This window comes from Psammomys obesus, unplaced genomic scaffold (genome assembly GCF_907164565.1).
Source record: "Psammomys obesus unplaced genomic scaffold, mPsaObe1.curated_primary_1811, whole genome shotgun sequence".
In the NCBI taxonomy this organism is placed as follows: domain Eukaryota; kingdom Metazoa; phylum Chordata; class Mammalia; order Rodentia; family Muridae; genus Psammomys; species Psammomys obesus.
In genome coordinates, this window is record NW_026589732.1 from 9,719,059 (window position 1) to 9,734,708 (window position 15,650).

A 15,650-nucleotide genomic window follows, 5' to 3' on the forward strand; every position below is an offset into this window, starting at 1 on the left:
GCAAGTTTGAGGCTAGCCTGGGCAACTCAAGTCAACCCTGTCTTGGAGATATGGCTCAGTGGAGAAGATAAGAATTCTATATGCATATCTACCCAACTGCTAAAATTTGCTTTAAATGTATATTTTGAGTACAGACTCATTCTTTGTAGGCTAAAACATTATTATTTTTTTTCACTATCATCATTATCATTATTATTATAAAAATAGCTAGAAACTCTTGGGTATGGAAATGAGGTTACTTTGTTCCTACGTAATTGTGGGTGGGTATAAGTGTGGCATATATCACAACCCTACCCACCCCGCAAGCTGCCACATTGGGCAGCAGTTTTTTTTTTTTTATCACATCCATCCATCCATCCATCCATCCATCCATTCATTCTGAAATGTAGATATAGTCTCACTATGTAACTCTGGCTAGCTTGGAACTCACTATGTAGACCAGGCTGGCCTGGAACTCAGAGAGTGTGCACTACAAGCTGGGTGTGGTGGCATACACCTGTAACCCTAGCACTTGGGGAGGCAGAAGTAGGCGGATCTCTGTGAGTTTGAGTCCAGCCCAGTCTACAGAGTGAGTCTAGGACAACGAAGGCTACACAGAGAAACCCTGTCTTGAAAAAAAACCAAAAAAGAAAGTGTGCACCACAATTCCTAGCCCTCACTTAAAATACACATGTAGGTATAGGTGGGTTCCCACAGAGCTCAGAAGAGCATGTCAGATATGTCAGATCCCCTGGAACTGGAGCAAGCACCCTGGACTCCTCCTCCTAGGAACATAGCGTCCTACTGGGGCAGAGAAGCAGGGACTTTGAGTTCAAACAAGTCATGACTTCTAAATTTGAATTTGAAATATTCTGTTAGAAACCCTAACCCTACCCCAGGGCCATACAGTAATTACTGTGGGTCAGAGTTTGAGCTTAGATCTTTTAGGATCTCTGTGGCAGTTGTTTCTAGACATGAGGGAGGAGAGAGAATAAAATGAAATGTACAAAGATTACTTTATGTAGCTGCTAGGTGTTTTTTATAGAATCCTCTAGTGCTATTCTTTTCTCAGACTTTTAGCTAGAAATCACGTGTGGTTGTTTATTTTTCACTTGGGGTTCTCAGATGGTGATCCAGATACTGATTTGTGCCTTCTCTCAAGAAGACACACTGACCAGGTTATCAGGCTCTGTTTGTCATATGTTAAGGAGCTCATTTGCTGTGGTAGTCAGAACTCAGAAAGAAAGTAAGCATTGAGTTTGCCAAGGTAATGTACAGTTTATCTATGATAGCTAATTTATTAAAAATCTTCAAAAGACTTGTTACACATACATTTCGTTCTTGTTAACTAATATTTCAGTAGTGTGCAATGCCAGGCCGTACAGAAGCCACAGTGTCCCCTTGTAGAGACACGAGTCTGTGGCTTGAAAGAGAGATAAACTTACTGTAAAAATTCTTTATGCATGCATGCCCTGTTCATTAAGAAGTACAGGCTATATCATATAGCAGATATGATCTCATATACCAGCTTCCCAGAAGTGTTTTCTCAGGGGTATATGAAATGAGATAATTAATTTAGAATTCATTATGTTAAATAGGACTTAAATGGTGAAATGTAACACAAGTATTTTGGTGTCAGAAGTACTCAAAAGAATTCTGTAAAAGATTGAATGCATTTTATTCAGGTATGAAATTGTCAAAGAACACTTTTAATTGATAAAACTTTAAATAAACCAAGGTTTTAAAAAAAGAAAAGAATGCCAAACTGAATACCGTGGCTTGTAAATAACCTATAATTTCAGCACTGGGAAATTGAGACTGGAGGAATGCTGTGAGTTTGAGGCTATGCTAACTACAGGGTGAGACTGTGTATCGGAATCCAAACAATAGTAACAAAATGATTTAAGAGACCAGGAATGTTGTTATTGGGAGAGCCCATGGCATATGGCCCTGAGTTCAGTAGCAAGGAGTGAGAGGGAAGGAAGGAGAGAAGGCAGGCAGACAAGCCATTCCAGTAATTTTCACTTCACAGCTAAGTAATTTTACTTTTGAATAATGGATCCACAAATTCTTTCCTGTTTGTCCTTTATTTGTTTGTTTTAAGATAAAAGCAGATTTTGACTATTAACTAGTCAATGTAATGAACTAGTTTTCTTGGTATTTTTATACTTCTAAATTTAAGCTACCAGGTATTTCTTAATTACTATATAGTAAATTACTATAGGGTAATTACTATAGGGTAAAAGGGTACTGTTATTTTACCCCAATTCTTTGAAGAGTGCTTACAAGAGTGCTTGGAGTTGGAGTTGGCCAAATGGCCTGAAAGAAAAGGTTCCTAACAGCTCTGACTTGGCATTTCTCCCTAAATAGATATGAAGGATTTTAAAAGTAGTCCTTTCATTTTCAAGCTGCTCTCTTCATCCTAAATTCACAAGGAAGCAAACACTGACTGTACAGGCTATGCTACTCCTGAGAATTGCAGTCCTTGTCTTACGGTGGGCCCTTGTGTGACACTGGTGGTGCTGATGACCTGAGAGACTTCACAAAACGGTGCGCTACCCTTCCCGTGAACAGAGCAAAACTGGGAAGACAGCAGCTGTGCTGTGTTAGGAGAATTAGGGCTTTGATTGATACCTGACAGAAAAAAAAGAAAAGACTATGCAGGGCCACGAAAATTAGTGGCTACTATAAAAAAGAAAAGGGGCTTAAGCTAGGCCCATCAGGTTACAGGTGGGGGCAAATGAGTTCACCTAAAGCTACGTCAGAGACCGCAGGGCAAAACACAAGAGCATAGAGATGGAGATGACTGTAGACTAGAGATCATTTGGGTTTTAAAGATGCAAAGCCAGCCTTGAGTTTAGACAGACAGACAAAGAGACAAGATGCTTAGACAGAGATAGTGACTTGACAGAAAAGACATCTCTCTAGACAACATTAGGGGGAAAAAAAGACCTGTCAGTTATAACAGTTATCAGTTTAAAGATTTCTGCCCCAAATGAGCCTCTGTTGACTTAGAGATTTATGGCTAATCCATTTTAATTTTTGTAGCTATTCTAACAACATCCATTTCATTTAAAAGTGTTGTGTAATTTAATATCTTTTCTCATATTTAATGACATAATGCTTGTTCAAGAAACAATTGTTCAGAATGTTCTAGCCTCCCAAAATTTAAGGTAATGTTAGGTCTTTGGCATTGATTGTAGGGAGCTCATTTAATGCCATTTTAGAAGTATACTCATACAGGTACACAGAGATGGGCTGTTTTTTTTTTTTAAATGAATGTTCACGTTTTATTGTTACATCACTTTTGGATACATTTTACTGAAATGTGACTAAGGTAAGGCTTCATCTTTAAAATTGTTTTGTAAAGTGTAGTAGTATGGATGACGTTGCTTATTGCCATTAGTGTTCATTTCCTAACATTTAATGAAAGCAGATACAATAGTCCACCCATTCTGATTTCAAAGGGAAATATTTTTTCAGGGAAGGAAACAAAAATAGTATTTTGCTTTGGGTCAGTTATTGTTTCCTCAGATTAGAAGCTTTTACGTTTGATGCCCAACCATATAATCTTACCTACTAGGTAGACCAACATTTAAGAATGAGAACACATTTCAGTTCTCCGGTCCAGCCTGGTCTGAGGCCTGCCACTTGTCTGACAAACAGTTCTAATCAAGTGAGGTTTAGGCTAAGATGGCCAAATTTTAACTTACCTCACACATTGTATGTGTGCCTATGTATTTATATATGGACTGTCCAGGAATCCTGGTGTTCTGTAGTTCACAGTATCATCATTTTTACTGCATTCTCAGAAGCTAAAGTAGATTTATGTTATTACAAGCCAGATTTAAGCCATGGCTAATCCACACCGATGGTCTTTCACAAGTCACAGCTGTAGCACACAGAAGCTTGGAGTAAATGATTAAGTCACTGTCCATTTTCTTTTTCTAGACACATATCATATATATCATGCTGGAATAGAGTTGAGTAGGAGAGCAGTTGCCCAGCATGCCAGAGGTCCTGGGTTCAATACCAAACACTGGAAAAAGAAAAAAAAAAAAATTCCCATGACCCCAACAAGTCATATGCTTTTCACTTTTTAGTAGTGTTTTTTTGTTCCCATATTTGTATGTAATCTTTTATTCAGAGATAACACCATTACATTATATGTAATTTCCCCATGTATTTCTGTATTATAAACATTTCTATGGATGAGTTCTCATGGCTGTTTTAAGTTGCTGTCTATTAATGTCTTGGCATGCTTTTGTATATATGAGGGCACATAAGCTTGTACCCTAAACACCTTTATTAATATGAGGTTTCCTATGGTGATTTGAAAGAGGAAACATTCTATTAATGGTGGCCCATTTCATGTAAAAGCATGTGTGTATGTTTACTTTTAAGTTGCTTTTGGCACATGTTCATTTTCCGTTCTCAGAAGTACATGCTTGTGAGCTTCGCCATCTGCCTCTGGTAGATGTGCGGAGCGGAGGAATCTCATGTGCTTGGTTTTGCTTCCGGTAGCTCTCCATGTGTATGTGTATGTGTGTATTTATTTTCAGAAGGGGAGGGTAATGTCTTCTGTTGGAATATGCACTCCCCCCTCTTTGATAAGCTTCTGGTAAGATTGGCATCAGTACGCACGGCAGTCATCTTCATAGCGCACAGCACTTAGCTCCCATAACGTGCAGGCTGGAGTGTACTGCGGCCATACTCACCTTTCATTTGTGTGTTTGATGTGGCATTTATATTGAGTAGGAGTAATTTTTTTTCTGATTTTTTTTCTTGTGTCACCAGTGCACCTATTCCATTCTTCCATCGCTGTGCTCCTGTGAACATTTCCTGCTATGCCAAGTTTGCAGAGGCCCTGATCACCTTTGTCAGTGACAATAGTGTCTTACACAGGCTGATTAGTGGAGTAATGACCAGCAAAGAAATTATATTGGGACTTTGCTTGTTATCACTAGGTAATTAATTGTTTTTCTCATTATTAGCTGTTTCATAGTACTGCAGAAGGCTGTTCTGTCTTTAGCCAAAATATGCGTACAACTGGGGATACGTGTAAAATGTTTGACTGCCCATGGCCAAAATAACTGTTTCAGATTACATAGAGTTATAAATAATATACATAAAAGTATGTATATGTATATATCTGAAACTCTTGTTGCTTCTTTTTTTTCTTTGATTAAAGACTTGTTTCCCCAAACTTTGGTTACTAAGTCATGATTGATTATCTTTAATGATAGCAGGAGGCTCCTTTTAATGATTTAGCAATCCTCTTGTTTTTAGATATCATTCCAAAGGTATATTTATATGTAAAAGAGGCTACGTACTCTCTTATATAGTCTAAGAACATAGCTTACTTTTGAAGTATATAATTCTACGTTTTTGCTATAGTTCATGGTATTACTGCCTTGCTGGGAAAACTAGGAAATCTCCACTTGTTAGCCACAGAATTATTTAGTCAGTGATTAGATAATAAAAATTAATTTTATTTTACAAATGAAAAAAATTATCTATGTCATTCTAAAACTGTGGAAGAGCATATTGGTAGATGTAAGATAGTAGGAACCAAACAACTATCTCATTGCATAAGTAAAATTAGTATCTATGTATGTTTAATAGTAGTTGTATTCATTGTGAAGATACAAGCTGTATTTACACCTTTCGTTTCATTAGAATGTTTTCCTTTTACATAGGTGGTACTTGACTCAACTAAAGTAATGTTGTCCATATGAAATTCTAGTTCTGTGATATTTGAAGGTCCCATCTTTTTTTTTTCATTCCTATACATTTATTGTAAAAGTAGTACCTTAAAATTCTTACACATAGACCTAATCATTTATTTAGCTTTGCAAATAGCCTGAAGAAATGTGACAAACTTTATATAAAAATCACTTGGTTTTCTGAAATAATTGAATGCTTTAACCAAAAACCATATACAAACTTTAAGATTAATAACGCTAATGTGAATTCACTGGAATTCTACTTTTATTAGACTATCTCTCATTTGAGGCATAAGACTAGAATATAAATCCAAGATATCTTTTTTTTTTTTTTTGTGGAATGGGCCTTCAGATAATTGTATATAAAGTATTATTCATAATTGTACTTCTCACACAAAGGTTGTGTGTCCTCTTTTTCAAGCATTTTACAGTTTTGGCGCATTGGCATTTAGTTTGGGATAGGTAAGGGAGCTGGCTAAGTAACCCAACCTGATCTCTGCTCGTTTCTAAGGAAAAACCTTGCAGTGAGTTTAGAAATGAGGTCGGGGAGGATTTGACTTAAGCAGATTTCATAGACTCAGAACTATATAACGTACAGTTCTTCAGACATATAACTCTTGAAGTTATAGAGTTAAATGTAAAACATTAGACAATGTGAAAATGCCGTCTAGTTTGCTGAATTAGAGCAGTTTGTCCTGAGACAGGGCAGTCTAGCAATGATTGATCTCCAGCTACATGCTACACTTTTTTCATCTGTTTTTCGTTTTGATCACCAACATGGCATGTCAGTTTCTACACCTCCCGTGTTGACGTCTGTCTGCATGTGTGATGTCCTCCTGCTGGTGAGGGTGTTGTGCAGTCACCATGTGCAGTTGCATGTATTCTTTTCTGTAGTTTACAGCCCTCGCAGACAGGACCTTTGCTTTTCAGAGATGCTATTTAAGTGTGTTGAGTTGTAATTTCAAAAGCAGCCATTTCCTTTCTTTTCAAAATTGTGGTCATGAACTAAGTTAATAGCATCGAATTATTCCTGTAGGAAAAGCAACAGTTTTAAGTCTTTTTCTTTATTCTCTTGCATTTTATCAATGATATTTTTGTGTGTGTGTTCTTTATCTTCCCTGCAGTTCTGTCCATGATTTTGATGGTGATTATCAGGTATATATCAAGAGTGCTTGTGTGGATCTTAACAATTCTGGTTATACTCGGTTCACTTGGTAAGCAATTTTCTTCTCCTTTGTTTTCATGGTACCTAACTAATTTCATGGTAGTAAGGAGAAATAAGCAGAAGAAAATGAAATTTTTATTTTCCCGTGCTATTTCTTCTCTGGAATGAGTGTTTATTTTTGCCTGAAGGGTGTCGTAATTACATTCTCATTTCCTCGTTTCACTCTGGTTGACACTTGAAGCACACACCCTTTTCTACGTGCCTGTATATGAACACACAGCATTTAGTTAACATTTGAAGCTCCAGTTCCTGTGTCTCTCCACTGACATCTAAAAGCTGACTGGTGCTGGTCCTTCTGCTGCTGCCACCTGCTTCTGTGTTTCCTTTTCTCCAGCATTCCTGTACAGGCTCTTTTCCCTGACAGTCTTCATCCATTGCTCTGTGTAGCTAATATAGTTCTGCTTCTACAGTAAGTGGTCGCTATGTTTATCTGTAAAACAGTGCTTAACCCTGTCGTTATTAAAGGCGGAAATGGTCTGTGTTAGGTTTCTCACGCCTTCTCAAAGTGTATCATTTTCCAACTTCCTGCCTCGCTTCCTCCCTTCTGCTCATTCGTGCTTCTCAGTCTTGTCAAATACTCACAGCTTCTACATTCAAGATATCATTAAATTTAAAATATTATTTCTACCTACTGAGTCTTAAGAATGTACTTACCCTTGCCTGGAAAGGCCTCTGATTTACATTTACATCTCTGGTTAGGTTTCTTGGACTAGTCTTTCTTGTATCTACTGGTCTCGCATGTGTAAGCCTTTCTGAATTCGTAATTTGGTTCACCTTTGTACTAACTGAAACGGAGTCTGTATTTTCCCAGTGCTTGATTATCAAACATGGTTTTTACCTTTACATACATGCACAGTTTGGATTTACTGGGCAGAAGCGTGTTCAGGTGCATATGTTCCTTCATGCCGCTGCGTTTCCTCCAGAAACCCCAGAGAATGACCATATTGCATTTTGTTTGTTTGCCTTATTCAGCCCTTAGAGGTTTATATATATATTTTTTTTTTTCTTTTTTTTACTGCAGCCTTACAATATAAAGAATGTGAAAGATGAGTCTGGTTCCTATCCTTGCCTGTTGTCTTTTGGGGATGGCTCTTTTCCACCTCTTTTCCTCCAGCTATTTTTGTTTCTATGTTTGGTCATTATTCCTGTCCCAGTGGCTTTTTTTCTTAAAGTCATTGCATATTTTATGAATATTTTATAATCTTCTAAGCTGTCTTCGGTATTTTTTTTTCTTTTGCATTGGGATGAGTTCATGAGGCTGACTCTGCGCCCTGCTGCTGTTAGTTTTCCCACTGTCAGTCCGTGTCTGGTGACAGCAGGGAGGACCTGAGATTTGATACTAAGTTCCCTTCTGTCTGTTCTTCCTCCTCTTATCTGTGCTTTTGTTTTGCCCACCAGCCTTTGAGTCTAACTTATGTTCAGACATGTAGCCTTAACAATAAATCAAAATTTGCCACTTAATACATGTGGCATTCCCTGTTACTTAACTTTCCTAGTTTCAGTTTTATAATTTGTGAAATTCATAATAACCACGTAATAGATAGTCATAGTGGATAAGGGTGACAGCTGTTGAGGGCTCAAGGAGGTGCTAGCAGAGATTCAGAATCTGCGCGTACAGTGCGTACTGAGAGCTGCGGCTTCCGACAGCCACTGCCACTCACTCCGCTCTCTGCGTTTCCAGCTCCTCTCTGAACTGCCCATTCCTATGTGTTAGAGAATGTAATTTCTTTCACTTTCGGATATGTTGAACAGTTTCCCAAGCAGTTTTCTGGTACCTTGGGTTCTCAAAAGTGAAAAAATATTTTTTGATATTCCCTTAGTTGGTTTGGTTTCTTCACATTCATTAGAAGAAAAATTCACAGTTGGTTTTCAACCAACATGATAGGGAGCTTTCTTTTTACTTACTCTGGAGGAAAGGTTGGTAAATGTCGATCTTAGTCCATTTTTAAAAATCTGTCAGACATTATACTCATTTATATTTATCTATCGATATATGTTATATTTATATCTTCCCCACTTTATTTTGAATGGTCCTTCCATATTGTATCCATTAAGTCCTTTTTGCTGACTTGCTTTAGGATTGATCAGTGTGGTCTCTTTAGTCATGGTCTCATCAGCCTCTTAGACCTGTCTCTAGAATGTTTTTTCTTTAGGTAGTTTCAAAAGTCTTTATTCTCTTTTCCAGACTCTCTTATCTCATTGAGGCCTTGCTTAGTAGTGTTAAAAAAAAAAAATGCAGTACTTTCCTAAACCAATTACTATCCTTCCTAGATTTGTCTCCTTAGATTTCACATTCTGTCGTGACTTTTGGAATGTCTGTTTTTACTGGCTGTGTCCTCAGCTTCATAGTCAATGATGAATATATTGGAAGAAAGTGTATTTTATACACTGAAAGATTTACAGATACTTAATATGAAAGTTGCGTTACCTCATATGCTTCCAAAGAATTCTACCCACATACATTCTAATTAAGTAGATTTTCACTGTGTCCGAGGTCTAGAAAACTGAGCGTATACTTCACCTATTTTTTATACTGATTTTGCAAAACCAATTGTTATGTTTCTGCAGGTGGCACAGGTGTACTGTGGTGGCTGTATGCAAAGCAAAGAAGGTCCCCCAGAGAAACAGTTATTCCTGAACAGCTTCAGATAGCTGAAGACAATCTGCGGGCCCTACTCATCTATGCCATTTCAGCTACAGTGTTCACTGTGAGTAGGAGTGCAGGTGCAGCTCGGTGCTGAGAGCTGTTAGCAGGCGATGCAAAGGGAAGAGAAATCTCCTCCGGCCTTTTCTTGCTGCTCTATCATGTACTTCCAGTTCAATGTCTGGTAGAGGCTTCTCTAATTGATGAGTGTTCTTTGATGCAACAGTTTGTTCTGCCCTGTCTGTTTTTTGAGATAATTTTCACCTGGGATGTTTATGTTGTCATTTGCTAATAACATATTTCTTATTGTCATAATATAATTACATTTTAAGAAACAATTTCCATACTCCTGAGTAGTATATTTAAAAAAAATAGAATATTGTTCCTTTTACTTGCTCATTCATTTTTTTCCCTTTCTCTTATTTAAAACTTACCTTTTAATTTTGTATGTTGTATTGAAAACATAAGTGAGATGCGCTCTTCTTAGATGTTTTTATACGCTGAAAATCTTACTGACTAGCCCATAGTTAAGTGAGGGCTGATCTCGAGCTTTTTTTGAGCATCAATGAGACTGATAATAACAACAATGCCACTAACATTGGTGCCAAAGATAACTGTTAATATTGCTTCTTTAACCATAGCTCTCTATGCTAGCTTCTAGGGGCAAGGAGTGGAGATTGTGAGTAGGTAAATGAATGTTCTGCTACAGATCCCGCTTAAGGAGTTTAGGTCACCAAGGAGATAAAATACAAATTAACACTCCCTTGCTTTGAGGTGGTAGCGTGGAGCTCTCCCACCTCCCCCTCTCCCATGATAGGCACGCCTGTGTAAATGAAGTCTTGTTCTGACTGACAGCATATTTTGACTGGTAATTAGTGGGCAAAGGAAAGGTTGAAAATTCCCATCTTAATACATTGAGAAAGTTGAGTTAGAAATCTCTACCACTTTGCAGTTTCTGTTTTCATTGCTTAGAGAAATAACCCTTTCCTTTTTTCGTCTCCACTCAGGTCATTTTGTTCCTGATAATGCTGGTTATGCGCAAGCGTGTTGCTCTCACCATCGCCTTGTTCCATGTGGCTGGCAAGGTCTTCATACACTTGCCTCTGCTAGTCTTCCAGCCCTTCTGGACTTTCTTTGCTCTTGTCTTATTTTGGGCATACTGGATAATGACGCTTCTTTTCCTTGGCACTACTGGTAAGAAGAAATGTGTGTCTTCTTCTTAGCCATGAATCTAATTAACACGCAAATATTTTAAGACCTCAGAGAGAGTTGGGGGTGTAGCTTATTATAGATTGCTTGCTACATGAATAAGATCCTTAGTAAACACACACACACACACACACACACACACACACACACACACACCATAGAATACAATTCTTCATACATTTGCTGACAGAGATCCAGTAGCCATCAAGTCTAACAGGAGTGGTCTTCAGTAACTCATTACCACTTCATGATTTTTAGCAGGTCTTAGCAATTTGGTTCCAGACCAGCTAATACACAAAACTGCTCAAGTTTGAGAGGGTCATGGTTTTGAAGTGTGTTCTCAATTTACTCAGAAATTTGCATCAACTCTGAAATGAATTAATGAATCCATAGCCTCTGTGCATTGCCTCACAGTCCAGAGTCATTCTGGACTACAATTTTGTAGGTAGACTCTGACCTACTGACAGCAGGACTCAGTAGCCGTACCCAATAGAATTAATGATTATATTAATTGTGAGTAGTGAGTGTAACAAGAATAAACTTGGATGAAACGTTTCTGTCTAGTCAGCTCACACTTAGTAATTGAATGTAACATTTCTTTCTTTGCTTAATGAATAGTTTAGATCTATAATTTACTGGATAAGTAAAACCCTGAAAAAGAGAAAAACAAACAAACAAACAAACATTGAAGTGTTTGAAAATTCATGCCTAAATAACTGATAATGGAATTAGAACTGTGTTTAAATAGATTAGTTTAAACACTTTCTTTGATGCCTTAGAGGAGACCAAAATGTGTAATTGTGAAATGTTTAATTTCACAATTTTTTAAGTGATAGTGATTGCCGTCCCTTGGTGAAACAGCACTGAGAGCCAGGCACACTCATGCTTGGGAATGGCATCTGTTGTGGGAAATCCTGCTGACCTCCTAATCGAGTGTCCCTCATAGCGTCGTTCATGGCAGCCGCGTGTTTTGGTTCCTGCTTGGTGTGATTCCTTGCTTCCTTGACACTTTCTTAGGCAGCGCTGTTCAGAATGAACACGGTCTCGTGGAGTACAAAATTTCCGGGCCTTTGCAGTACATGTGGTGGTACCATGTGGTTGGCCTGATTTGGATCAGTGAATTCATTCTCGCGTGTCAGCAGATGACTGTAGCAGGAGCTGTGGTAACATACTACTTCACTAGGTGAGACTTTTACCTCTGAGAAAACCCCGGTTCCCTCAAGTAATCCTGTCTACAGGGGAAAAAAGTGGGACTGAGGCTCGAACTGTCTCATTTCTATGAAAAAAAAAAAAAAAAAAAGCAAGTGGGGGTGGGGCCCACGTTGGGAAAGAATGTGACAAAATGGCGCAGTTGATAGTTCTGGGGTTGGCTGTTTCATCCCTCAGACTTTCCTATAATTGCCTCAAAACCTTTTCAGGGGAGCAGACTATGACTTCTGCAAGGAAGTCAACTTCATTGAGTGTCAGATGTAAAAATCCCTTAGAGGGCAAGGCTCATCTGTTTCTCTCAAAAGAACTGTTGTGAGACCCCTTTGCTGACTTTAGGGCTAAGACCTAACAAAATAAGCTGTACACTAGTCTGTTATAATGACTACCAGCCATAGATTTGTCTGTTTGTTTGTGTTTTGAGACAGGGTCTTTCTGTGTAGCCCTGACTGTCCTGCAACTTGCTTTGTAGACTAGGGAAGCCTCACACTCACAGAGATCCACCTGCCTCTGCCTCCAGAGTGCTCCTACCACACCCAGCCAGTGGTAGATGGTTTGTTTTTTCATGATTCAGTTTATTCCCTAAATAATCATTAATAAGAACTTTCAAAACCCAGTTTTATCTAAAGTTGCAGTGTATAAGAACTGCATGGTAGTGCCGTAGAGAAATGAAACTGATTTTGTGGCATTTTTTCATAACATTTTTAGTGGTTACTTTGTCATGTTGTTCTAAAAATAGATAATATTAGGGTGATTTTATTTCCACTGTATTAGATTTCAGACCATATACACTTGTGTTTCCTCCCTGTTCTAGGCTTTTTTTTTTAATTATCCTTTTGATCATTTTAAAAATAGGGATAAAAGGAATTTGCCATTCACACCTATTCTGGCATCAGTGAACCGCCTTATTCGTTACCACCTTGGTACTGTGGCTAAAGGATCCTTCATTATCACCCTAGTCAAAATCCCGAGGATGATCCTACTGTATGTCCACAGTCAGCTCAAAGGAAAGGTAAGACAGGTGTTTAGCCAGGCTTTCTCGGGCTCTGTGCCAGACCTCATTTCTATACACTGTAGAATGTAAGCTTCTCAACATTTTCTTCAGAGTCTGAACAAAGTGGGATCCAGCTCTCCCTCCTTGTCACCCATCCACACATTCCACACACCCTGAAAATCTCTCTAGTCATTGGTCACCACGTGTATTGAGTTAGAAACTCTTCTTTAGCCTTTTTTATAAGTTCATTTTAAACGACCCCATAATCACTGTGCATGCATCTGTTCCAATACATGTGTAACGGTCAGATTATAAAGTCAGACAGCTCCATACACAAACCTCATAGCCTCACATTTATCAAACCCTCGTGTCTAGTACAGTACTGTTAACTGAGTGTCCCTACTGTGTACACTGGAAATTAGTCTAACAGTAAGTCTCTAACCCCTGACCAGAAAGAAACAGGGGAAGTGGACTTTGGCATTGATCTGCTTACATAGACAACCAAAGTGAAACTGATAAATGATACCAAACTAAAAGACCTTAGGGCAAAGGAAACATTTGAAAGTCTCAAGAGTCAAAACAAAGAAACAAAAGCAACAAAAGAAAAAAACTACCTAATCTTGACATCTCATAAAGGGCTGCTGTCTAGCACATAGGCAGTCCCTACGGACTTTGGAAATTTGAATGTGAATTTCAGCATAGTTTCACTCAAAATCTACCTCTTCCTAGAAACTGGTCCTGATTCCCTTCCTCGACCATGTTCTCCTTGTGTTCTCTACTCAAGACACATAGTCACCAACCGTACGCTGACTCTCGTATTAGGTGTTTAACATTTGCTTTGTCTTGCTGCTCCTAATGCCTTAATCTATCGTATATGCAATCATTGGTAACTAAATGTTGATTTGAAGTGGTTTTTAATAATTGAGCCATTATGTTGAAAGAGGGAAAAAGTAATACGGAGGCTTTGAAGCTTATGTTGTGGTTTTTAAATTTTTATTTTTCCAGCATTTGAAGATGTGTGCATGATGACTAGATTATTGCTTCTGTGTTTGTTAGTTATTTTACTTTTTCCTCTTCCCAGGAAAATGCTTGTGCACGATGTATGCTGAAATCTTGCATTTGTTGCCTTTGGTGTCTTGAAAAGTGCCTAAATTACTTAAATCAGGTAAAATATACTATATATGGCTTTCATTTTCAAATAGAGATTTGTTGTTCCTTCTTCTAAGATAAAATAATTGAACTTAATTGAAAGAAATTGTGTTTTTATTCAGTATTATACACTGTGCCTTGACTGAGTATGCTCCAGTCCTGTTTCTGTTTTTAAACTAATGTATGTGCTCACCGACATCATTATTATATTAATCTTAGTTTTACTACACGGATAAACATGTCATTGGGTTTATCTTACTGCAAAAATAATCTCTTTTAACTCACATCTTTTTTTCTTTCTTATTGTCCTTTCATTATTTAAATACTGTTTACAAGCTTTACTTTAGTGGAAATCTGTTGTGGGTACTTAGTCCCTTTTAGACTCTGGCTCCTCTTCAAAATCACTGCTCTTATAGAGACAGTTTGTTTTTTTTGTTGTTGTTGTTTTGTTTTGGCCAAACTGTTAGATCTCTTCTAAACTATTGGCCTGGGGACTATTACCAGAGGAAGTATTATTTCTTTTCTCTGTATGTCCAGAGGTCAGTGTCCAGCAAGCCCCAAGGAGTCTCCTGGCTCCTCAGTTCTGGGATTACAGGCACATGCCACTGTGCCCAGATATTTACATGATTGTAAGGACTCGTGCATGGCAGGCGTGTGGCTGAGCCATTGTCCCAGCCTGGGAGGTATTGCTGCTAAGGTCGCTTGAAGGAGTTGACACTTAGAGGCAGGGCTCCCTCTGTGCTTCTGTATCTAAACCAGCAGGGCATGCTGTACAGTCCTTGGCATCTCCAGTTTTTTGTTGTTGTTTGTTATTATTGTGTGTGTGTGTGTGTGTATGTGTGTGTGTGAATATATGTATGTCCATGTCCTGAGTAGCTACTGTTTGCCTCCTGAGCCATTTTGCCAACCCTCTTCATCATCTTCTTTTCCCCCTACTTTCCCTCTCTAAGATCAATATTAATGTATCAGTGCCTTCATCCATCAGGCCAAAGTGAAACTGACTTTCTTACCATTCACCTCTAAGTGCCTGACTTTCCCTTCACTAACCTCTACCATCGCACCCTCCATTCCCTGTATATTAGCCATGAGGTGGTCATTCTGTGGCAATGATATTGAACATGCCTGGACTTTGCCTTATTGAGCTCTGTAGCTAATGTGAGAAAGTGGGTATAATGCTTCGTTATATTCAATAAGAATATATTCAATATGTTTTTATAAATCATTATTATCTACATATGTTTGGAAACCCATTTAAAAATAATTAATAACACCCAGAACAATTTCCAGGGGAATTTCTTTAAAATTTGGCCTGGGACCAACTGATAGATATACTAAAAGTCATTGTCCTTAAATTTTATGCTTACATAAGTAGCTTATCTTCAGGAAGATAGGCTTAGACCGGCTCTCTGGTCTAAGTCCTCAGCCCTGAACCCATCATTGGAAAGCCTTCTGTTACCACCCAGCCCTCTGCTGAGCTGCTGTGACACCAAGTCATGCCTCTGTGAGAACATTGAAGAA

General features: G+C 38.3%; 1 protein-coding gene across 3 annotated transcripts in view; it reads left to right on the forward strand.

Annotated features, from left to right (window-relative positions):
* Slc44a1 (solute carrier family 44 member 1) overlaps positions 1-15,650 on the forward strand; it is a 186,852-nt gene that overhangs the window by 88,564 nt on the left and 82,638 nt on the right. For all 3 annotated transcript variants that reach the window (XM_055605250.1, XM_055605249.1, XM_055605251.1), the window contains exons 6-12: positions 4,777-4,946; positions 6,830-6,919; positions 9,499-9,638; positions 10,582-10,768; positions 11,801-11,966; positions 12,845-13,001; positions 14,065-14,148. In XM_055605250.1, coding sequence (XP_055461225.1) covers positions 4,777-4,946; positions 6,830-6,919; positions 9,499-9,638; positions 10,582-10,768; positions 11,801-11,966; positions 12,845-13,001; positions 14,065-14,148 — 994 coding nt within the window. The remainder of the gene's footprint in view (positions 1-4,776; positions 4,947-6,829; positions 6,920-9,498; positions 9,639-10,581; positions 10,769-11,800; positions 11,967-12,844; positions 13,002-14,064; positions 14,149-15,650) is intronic.